General features: G+C 36.8%; 1 protein-coding gene across 1 annotated transcript; it reads left to right on the forward strand.

Annotated features, from left to right (window-relative positions):
• The first annotated feature begins 367 nt into the window (after nt 1-367).
• LIN7C (lin-7 homolog C, crumbs cell polarity complex component) lies at nt 368-10,131 on the forward strand. The gene is made up of 5 exons (XM_066364119.1): nt 368-432; nt 3,980-4,098; nt 4,351-4,422; nt 5,981-6,190; nt 6,758-10,131. Exons 1-5 carry the CDS (start codon nt 396-398, stop codon nt 6,911-6,913), a joined length of 594 nt encoding a protein of 197 aa, XP_066220216.1. The 5' UTR covers nt 368-395; the 3' UTR covers nt 6,914-10,131.
• Nucleotides 10,132-10,336: the final 205 nt, after the last annotated feature.

Raw genomic sequence — 10,336 nt, forward strand, 5'->3', positions numbered from 1 at the left:
ATTTTGTCGTGTACCCAAGTGCTTTGTTTTCTTAGTCACTCAAGTGTGTTTCCTGATTTTTCTCCTCTTCATCTTTACTCTCAAGTAAGTGAGCAATTGAGCCTCCAGTGGTGAAGCTGTAAGTCTTGAATCTGAAGCAGGGAACAAGAGCTGCGAAACTTTTCAACCTTTGGAGGCTTGGGTTTTCGAGAACATTTGAACCGCTGAAGATGCTGCACTAAACCAACCTTCAGCACCCACACTCATACACCTTCACCGTCCAAGAGCCCGGTCGTACCCGGCTCCTCCTCTCGCGATACTGGCCGGCCTCGGGCCTCGGGCCTCCCGGTAGGCCCCGCCCCTCACCGCCGCCCCTATGTCGTCATTTCCTGTGGGTCTGCAGGCCAAGGGAGAAGATGGCGGCGCTCGGGGAACCTGTGCGGCTTGAGAGGGGTGAGTGCGGCGGAGGTCCGGACTGAGGAGGGCGGAGGGGATGGAAGACTGCGGTGTCGCCACAGAGGAGAAGGAGCAGCCCGGGCTCCGACACCGGAACCAGGCTGTCTCTGAGCTGGCGCGCGTCACCGCCGGGTCGCAGCGCCCGGCCCCAGGGTGGGCGCTTACAGTCTCTCCACTGGTGCCCACCCCTCCTCTGTTCGCGTAGACTGTACCCGGGCACTGCACGGTTACACACCACCTGTCCGCGTCCGCAGACACGTGCTGCACGCGCGCTCCGCGGTGGGCACAGCGTAGAGGCGTGCTCACTCGAAAAACGAGTCAGACGCCCCGCTCGGCCGGGCTGCACGCCCAGCTCGTGTTGTGCGTGCACGGACCCCGCGTCCCCATCTTCACTCACGTAGCACACGCATCCTGGACACATGGCATATTCCCATGGGACCACCCCACTCCCATGCATGCGCCAGCTCCATCATTACCATAACTGCAACCTCACTGTTACTTGGATTGGAGTATTTCCTGGCTTTGGTGCCCCTCCCAGTCACAGAGGAGGTGCTTTAGAAACAGTCCTGTTGGTTTGGAATTGGGAAGGTTTACAGAACTAGGCGGAATAGGGGAAGATTGCAAAGTATTTGAAAGTTCAGCCTTCTCCCTTCCTAACAAACTCTACAGTTGTGAATTGTGTCGGGTCCCTTGCTGTTTAGAGCCGACTGTCAAGGAAAATAAAACCTGTTCTGCTGAGGAATTAGAAACCCAAAGCCAGGGAAACTACGTAGTTACGTCCCTATCATGGTCCTGTTACAGATTTAACATTCCACTCTTTCTTCCCCAAATCGTTTATCTCGCCCAATATCAAGCATGCTTTTGGCAAACCAGTAGTAGAAGCCATTGATTAAGAGCCATGTAGTACAAACTGAACGTTTTTAATACTAGTAAGTAGTAAACAGTTTAGGAAGAAGATTGAAAATATCTTGCAAATATTAACATTTGCAAGTACAGTCTGAATGCTAAGTAACTTTTGGTCTAAGAAGGGAATATGTTTTTTAAAATTACTGTATGTAAAGAAACCTCTTTCTTCATGTAGTCACAAACAAATGTGCGTAATATTGTTCATTTCTTATGGTGTTCACTTTTAGAAGCCTATTTATAAATGACATTGTTTCCCTATGGCCCACTAATTAAAGCATTAATTAAAGCATCATTTTTGACAGGAGTAGTTGTTCTGGGAAGACTGACTAAAACTAAGTTAGGCTTAGAGACTGTGACATCTTCCTCCTGAGCACAATGGCACTGGACTTGGTAGATGGGAACTAAGTCTGTTTGGTGTTAACAGGAATAGAGGTGTGTGTGTGTGTGTTTTAAGCCAATTTGTAGGATTCTAACATGTTGGCAGTCTTGAATTTCTCTGCAGCACAACATGTGAAACTTAACCTCTGGCAGTTTTGGTAGTCACGACTTTGTTTTTTGCGGTTTCAGAGTTCTTTCCAGTTCCACAGTAGAATGCTCAGCACCTTAGTAGATTGAATTACTTGTGGTTGTCATGTAGCAAGATAAAAAAGTCAATACATCAGCTCTGATTCTCTCTTAGAATTCTGTTTGGCAGACACTATTAAACATTCCCAACAGTCCTATAGTATAAAATCAGTGCATGTGATCAGGATCCCTGAATGCTTTCTAAATCATCAAAACGTGATTTAGCGCAACACATTTAAATATGTTTATGTACAATGTCAGTTCAGTAAAGATTATTTTACCGTTTTCAATTTTTTAATTGTATATTGTAAAATAAAAATAACTGGTGAACCAACAGTTTCATTCGCCAACCAACCATTCAAGTGGTGGGATAGCAGAATGAGAAAGTCTGTTTCCATTGCATTTGATCAATATCATTTTAAGCTTTTATTACCTGAAATTGGAAAACCTTTTTCTTCATACCATCATCCTAGTTTCAAATAGCTGCAAACACAAAAAAGGCCATAATCTATAAAGAAAAAGTCCTGGTCCTTTGGTATAATATAAAATTCAGAACTCCTTACACTTAAAAGGAGGTAAGGAATAGTAGAATAATAGGTATTCTAGCTCCCTGAGGTACAAAAATTGTTAAAGAAAAAAAAAATCAAAGTAAAGATTATCATTAACAGTGTTATAACATGTAACAAACTCTGAATCTCATAAAAAAAAATTTTTGACATACAGTGAGAGAGTCAAGAGAGGGACAGATAGGGACAGACAGGAAGGGGGAGAGATGAGAAGCATCAATTCTCTGTTGCAGCACCTTAGCTGTTCATTGATTGCTTTCTCCTATGTGCCTTGACTGGGGTGGAGGGCTACGGCAGAGCAAGTGACCCCTTTGCTCTAGCCAGCGACCTTTGGGCTCAAGCCAGCAACCATGGGGTCATGTCTATGATCTTATGCTCAAGCCAGTGACCCCGCAGTCAATTTGGTGAGCCCAGGCTCAAGCCAGCGACTCCAGGGTTTCGAACCTGGGTCCTCTGTGTCTCAGTCTGGAGCTCAATCCACACCACTGCCTGGTAAGGCTCTCATAAAATTTCTTAATTCATAAAAATGTTTGTCCTCACACTTCGCAATGAGAATTGTTTAACATGCTTAATATATTTGTATAAATGTGTACCATTCCTTAATATTTCTTTGATTAATTGGTGCCAAATGTAACATATATGCTTGCTACATGCCAGACCGTTTTCTATGTATTTTTTGGTTCAGTCATCAAGTAAATTCCTATACGAAGGTACTGTTTCCATTTTACAGGAGGGAACTGAGATACCAGGAGGTTAAATAACTTGTCCAGTATCACACAGCCAGGAGGCCAGGTTGACAAAACTAAGACCAGATTGACAAAACTAGTTGTTTTTATTTTTCTATTTTGTGAGCATGTATTTGATTGTCTTAATTAAAACACTGTTTTGATTCAAAGTTGAAAACAGACCAGTTAATTTTATTTATTTGTACCATTGTTATAAATGTGTCTCTGTTACTAACTGCATCTGTAAATGAGTAGATTATATCTACATATATGTTGTGTTTTCCTTTGGGAAATGAACAGTGAGTTCACTAGCATACTGTGTTTTGTACCATTCAATGCTTTGATTACTGATAATGATCGGTAAATTTTTTATTGCCTAAATAGTTACTGAGATACTGCCAGCTTTTCTGAAGCACAATGTTCATTTATCTATCACATTTTTTAGCCCTGATTCTTTCCTGTAACATTTAGTATTTTACGTTTACTTTTCCTGTCACTCAGAGATGCTTTTTCCCAGATTTTGTACATGTGCAACATCATTGTTCCTTCCTACTGTAAAACTTAGCACTACCAGATTTTATATTCCCATCCTCATGTTTATACATGCATATACAGACACCTCACACAGAGACACACAAGTTCACACTCTCATCCTTTTTTTCTCTGTATTTGTCATGTTCCTGTTAGTATTGAGGTGTGAATCTTGAATGATAAACTATTACATAGGTATTTAGAGAATCTTCAGAGAAAATTATCTATCAATGTGTATTTGTTTAACTCTAGATATTTGTAGAGCGATAGAATTGTTGGAAAAACTACAAAGGAGTGGAGAGGTACCACCACAGAAACTTCAGGCTTTACAAAGAGTCCTTCAAAGTGAATTCTGCAATGCTGTAAGAGAGGTATGTGCATGGGATTCAAATTTACTAAAAAACTGTAGTTAAGTAGATAATACTCTGAAATTTGAGTATAGAATTTCTTAAGAACATACATTTTAGAAAATTGTTAGACCCTGTTTCTCTCATTTTTGGAATTTCTCATAAAAAAATTTTTAAATGGATAATTTTGCCTAAAATTTTGATACATTTATTAACTTCATAGCACTCCAACACGGTATCTTCTGAGATTTAAAGTCATTACTGTTGGGTTTCCAGGTGTATGAGCACGTCTATGAGACTGTGGACATCAGCAGCAGTCCTGAAGTGCGAGCGAATGCGACTGCAAAGGTAAAGTGTTTCGTTTACTAAAAAGGAGAGAATTCTTTAAAAGTTAGAGGTTTTAAATATGCAATTACTAGATTCGTGATAGGCTTATTTTGAAAAATAACGGTGTCCTATACTTAACATCTCAAGAAATAGGACGTTTTAAATTGTCTTTACAAAAGATAATCTATTATGAAGATTTGATAATGCAATAAAAGTAGTTTCACACAAATAATACACATAGCATATAATATATAGTTATATACAGTTTCCATATTTAATTATATCATCAATTATGTAAGTTTTTACCAAAGTTTTGAGGTGTGAATTATTATTCTCATTTTATTGATGAGGATGCATCAGATTAAGTTACCTGCCTCAGACCACACAAGTAATAAATGGTAGAACTGGGTGGGATACTCCCCAGGTTTCCTTTGCTTCTTTTACCTGACCTCTGCAAAGATGAGGTCTTGTCAATAGTAGTTATCTCTTCAGAGCTGCAGATGGAGGTTTTATGTGCTTTCCACACCAGTGTTTTCCTCAAATAATTCCAGCATTGATCTCAATGTCTGTCATATGTGGTTAGAATAAGGTAATATCAGCAATAGGTGATTTATATTAGAATTAGTTATAAGCAGATATTTTTTCATTGATAGTTAATGGTTTACAAAAGGAAATACTGAATTTTCTGTTGAACACAAACACTTAAACATGTGAATGTAGTTTGACAGAGTAGGAAAAAACCATAGAAACTTGACTTGAATTCCTAAGTTCACAGCTTACTGAATGTCTGATCCTTAGTTCCATTACCTGTAAAAAGGAAGTGATTTTGGAGCTGAGAACATAGTGGTTTTCAACAAATCATGATTTTCCTCCTTCTCCCCTTCATTTTTGCTCTTGTATCCTGATCCATCACAAAAAAAAATTGTTCCTGATTATTTGATTATCTTTAAAAGCAAAATGAAACCCAAAAATCTCACCTTTAGAATAGTCTAGATTAGTCTAAATTTCGACGTTTTAAAGACAGGGTTCTGTTTCATGTTCTATGGGATTTTTGTAGTAACTAGATAGTTACCAAAAACAACAAAAAATATTCATATTTATGTGTACTCTTTTCCTTGATATTATTTCATGATGACTTATTTAGTACAAAAAATAAAAATAAATAGGACGGCTGTCAAAATGACCTACCTTCTTATAGGTTATGAAGGTAGGTGTGTCCTGCACAAAGGCCCTTGAAGAAAGCTGGGCTATCCAGCTCCAAAGCTCAAGACTCCGGGCATGCTGCAGGGGTGGGGGTCCTCTTTAATGTCATTGTCCGTTTGCCCAGCAAGCCTGCTTGTCAGGTGCTGCACAGAGGTTCTGGGCACTGGGCAGGCTGACCTGAGCACCTGCAGAGGCCCAGGGTATGCTTCCCAGCCATCTTCACTGACCGCCACCGGCTTAGCTTACTTTCTTAGAACTCCCAGGGAATTTGTGGGTATTCAAACATCAAAAGTATGCGCCTCAAAGGTAGTTTAAAAGAGATAAAGAGCTGAAGTAAACCAAGGTCATATTTTCAAATCTGTAACATTTTCTTCAGGCCACTGTTGCTGCATTTGCTGCCAGTGAAGGACACTCTCATCCTCGAGTTGTGGAGCTACCAAAGACAGAAGAGGGCCTTGGATTCAATATCATGGGAGGCAAAGAACAAAATTCTCCAATCTATATATCTAGAATAATTCCGGGAGGGATTGCTGATAGACATGGAGGCCTCAAGCGAGGAGATCAACTTCTTTCTGTTAATGGAGTGGTAAGGATGTTTTATTTCTATTTGTAGTAATGTGTTTTGACCACTTGGGGGTGTATATGAGTTATAGAAATAGAAGATGGGGGAGGGGAGCTTTGTAATTTAGAAATCCCTTGGGGGAATCCAGGGCTGTAGGGCTACAATTCAAAGCACTGTAAGTGTGTTTTCCTTTTTTCCAATGTAAATTAGCAGTGCTTAGTGTGATTTTTGTAAAGTGATTAAGCTCTTTGGTAGTTAGTACAGTACATTAAGTTAGAATTTGCCCTTTCATTTTCGTCTTATAGAGTGGCAGTTTCTTGACTGACTTCTGGCTTAGTAGACTAATAGGGCATGTAGATTGATAGGCTAATTATTTGGATCTTAGAAACCAGTTCCTGGACTACAAGCAGAATATGATTTAGCAGAGGGTTTCACACTGATGGAAATTATAAAGCTGGGTTATTTCCTAGGTTTATGGTGGTGAAATTAAATAACATCAAAACTTTTTACTTATATGTATTATAAGCATTTCTGCATTTTGAATGAATCACAGAACCTAGATATTAATTGTGTGTGTAATTTTTTTTCTAGAGCGTTGAAGGAGAGCATCATGAAAAAGCCGTAGAATTGCTAAAAGCTGCTCAAGGAAAGGTTAAGTTGGTAGTACGGTACACACCCAAGGTCTTAGAAGAAATGGAGTCACGATTTGAAAAAATGAGATCAGCCAAACGCAGACAACAAACCTAATGCAGTTCAAAACTTTCTATTCCATTTTGCTTTTAGCTAGAGAAGTTTTTCTTGTGACCTACTGATGGCCGCAATGCCAATGATTGTTAGAAAAAAACAAACAGAAACTTCCCGTGAAATGCTCCTTGCCGTTTTATAAATGCCTATTTTAAAATCATTTGTGGTTCAGAGATGCATACACTTTTTTCTGACAAGAAAAATTAAAAGGTGATGAGGGCAATTTTGTCCTCTTTTTACAGCCCTTTTTCAAATGCAGATTTTGTCATAAAGTTGTTATAGATTTTTAAAAATGCTTTTTAAATATTAAGATGTACTTTTACATTATTAATCTTTTTTTTAGAAAAAAATGTTTTCTTCATTTGGCTGCTTATTTAAGAATAATAGTTCTCCAGTTCCTTTTTTTGCTTACTCTATTTTTTTTAAACTGTAAAATTTCTTTATAGTTTTCCAAGAAATTAAACACACAGTTTCAGTTACAGCAGCTCACTACTCTGTCAGTGTTGGGATCGCTGCTGCATTTTGTACTTTGAACACACACATTATATATAATCACTGGTAAATCATAACGCAGCATGGCAGAAGTTTTTTACTTTTATTTAAACAATGTATAATGAACACTCATTTATACTGATTTATAAAAGGTAAGTTTTTAAAAACTGAAGCAATCATTGCTAAAATATGTATTCTTTCACGATATTTGAGCAGCAAAGAGGAAGTAATTTGTTTTTAGCATTACTGATTAACTCTCTGTATTCAACAGTAGTCAAATTACAAATGCAAAAACAGGTTCAAGCTTCATCTTTTGCAAATTTTTTTAATGCTTTTTATTTCTCTTTAAATATGTTTCTTATATTTTGGTCCTTCCATTCCTAGATTAGAGCCAGTTAGTTTTGGTGGGAAATAGCAGAAGCAAAGAAGAAAAAGTAATGCTTTAACCTCGCTAATCTCAAGAGTTACACACTCTTGCTAGCTCAGTTTAAAGAAGTGATTTCAAATAAGATGATTATAGGAGGATATATTTAAGAGACATAGAACGTATGAGGCGATAAGATACAGTTAGAGGAATCTGCAAACTATCTGAAGGAGTAGGAAATTATTCATGTTAAAATGGTTATAGTTAGAGATTTGATTTTTGTTTATGATTCAAGTAGAATGATGGGAATTCTGAGAGATACTTTCAGTTGTCCACTGGATGTCAATATTTGAAAGGCAGCTATTAGCGGAAGACCGTGACTGAGCTCTTTTTAAAGGCTGAAGTTAAAGAGTTGAGGTTCATTTTCAGTCACAATTTATAGGAACACATTCGTATAATTTTTTTAAGTGACAGATGCTAAAAAGATAATGGTTTGAAATATATAAGGAATTTGGACCCTGTGTAAAAAATGGGCATTTTGTAACATTCCTTCAGGAAACTAGATAGAAATGTGTACCTTTTTCTGCATGTTTGTGAGCACTGTGAGTCTTAAAAGATTATTCCAGTTTTCAGTGATTTTTCAGAATAGAAGTCAGCATTGTTATTTATCATTTAGGTATTGAACACTGGATTGCATGGTTGAATGTGTCTTTAGTCCACTACAAAATGTGCTTGTTATCGATAGGAATGTTATTAAATTGTATATTTTCAAAATTAATTGATGGTTTTAAAATGTTGAGACCAAAGTAGTGTAAAAGAATTATGGACTTATTTTAATTTAATTGTAAAATTATTAGAGGTATTTGTTGTAGAGCTTTATATATTAAAGAGACGTATTGGTGCATATAAAAAAACAGTAATATTGTTATGCTTGTATTCTTGCATTACAGGGTAAGTAAACCCTAAAGAAATCTTATTTTAGTATAACTGCAGCTGCAATAGCATTTAAGGGCGTGTCAACATTTCATTATAAATTATAGCTTCCTGGTTCAGTATCTCAGCTGGTTCAGAACTTGCAGCCAAGTTAAAGTTTTTTTGGTGTTGAAACTTAGTAAGTTGAGTAAGCTATTTTTTTTCTTCTGCAGTAATCCACAGTCTGTTCTTTGTGTGGGTTGGCACTTATTTATAATTCTTAAAATAAGGATAGCTTAAAGGAGCCAAATACAGTAGTTCTGCTTGCTACTGTTGAGCATGAGTAGCAGTATTTTGTTTTCATTAAAGCAGTTTTCACAGTGTATCCTAGTACTTTAAATCCTGACCATAGGAAAATTCACTCATTCAGTGGCAAAGATGTATAGTAGTGGTTTGATATCCTGAGGAAATGAAGGAATTTTTCATTTTATAAATATATAATTCATGAGCATAAACTAGGCACATAGTAGGTATATAATAGGTGTTTGATTTGTAAATTATAAATATAATTGTCCCCTCCCCAGTTTCCACTTATTTTGGGGGTTCAAAATGGATTGACTCGGTGACTTTGAACCTTAGCTTCATCCCGTATCAACTAAGTTAGAATCTCAGAGAGTGGGCCCAGACGCTTTTGTTTTGTTTTTTTTTTTTTAACTTTCTAGGTGGTTCTGAAGGGCATGTAGGTTTAAGAACCACTAATTTCCCCCTTTATAAATGCTCTAATTACACTGGACTATATTTGGAAGTATCAGAATAGAATAATTTACAGCTACAATTAAGTAGCAGCATATATAATGATTGGTTATATTTCTTAATTTCTTAAGGAATAAAAGGTACTTGGCATTCTTTATTTGGAAAATAATTGTACATAGTCTGCCTTTTTTAAAAAAAATAATAAAATCCACCTGTAGTTTAAACACGATCTTGTAATGTCTCTCATCTTTCTGCTCCCTTTGCCTTCTTAAAAATTACAAAGATAAATATTTATTATTTGAGAAAGCATGTTTAAAAATTACAGGTGAGAAATAATGTTGATGTTAACGTGCTGTCTTAACATGGCCACTTTATCTATTAGCAATATACCAGATTATAGTGGCCTAGTTTTTTGAGGTTTGATAATTCAGATGTGTTTTTTAAAAAATTATTGTCTTCTAAATTTTTAAAAGTTACTTTGTTCAAGTACTGATACAGTTTGGCTCAAGTGCTTTGTTTACAATTTAAATGGTATAGCATTTGATAGAAGAAATGACTGGTTTATCTGAAGAGAATGTCAGCATGACTTGGTGTAGACTTAAAAGAATACATGTGAAGAATTTATGATGTGGAATGGTCATTGAAATATCAAGAATTCTCGTAATTGTATTTCCTGAATAAATGTTATGTTTATGAATTTTCTAACTTATATTTTGTTGTCTTCTCTGCTAACAATCTGGTGTTATACTTTCTGTTGTTCAGAATTTCATTGATAGTCTTTTTTTCAAAAGTTATTGCAGTTCTGTAATAGTGGAAAAAAACAAAATCACTTGCTCATTAATTTCAAGAAGTTCCAAACTGATTTGTATGTGCACATTTTAAAAATATTAGCAAACAGTATGCTT

The sequence above is a fragment of the Saccopteryx leptura genome, chromosome 1, assembly GCF_036850995.1.
Source record: "Saccopteryx leptura isolate mSacLep1 chromosome 1, mSacLep1_pri_phased_curated, whole genome shotgun sequence".
NCBI lineage: Eukaryota > Metazoa > Chordata > Mammalia > Chiroptera > Emballonuridae > Saccopteryx > Saccopteryx leptura.

Bases quoted from the DNA above. Each gene is read 5' to 3' on its own strand.
- LIN7C (XM_066364119.1), top strand. From the start codon at position 396: ATGGCGGCGCTCGGGGAACCTGTGCGGCTTGAGAGGG. The intron at 4,423-5,980 runs GTAAAGTGTTTC...CATTTTCTTCAG, and splicing joins GAGCGAATGCGACTGCAAAG to GCCACTGTTGCTGCATTTGC. The intron at 6,191-6,757 runs GTAAGGATGTTT...TTTTTTTTCTAG, and splicing joins TTCTTTCTGTTAATGGAGTG to AGCGTTGAAGGAGAGCATCA.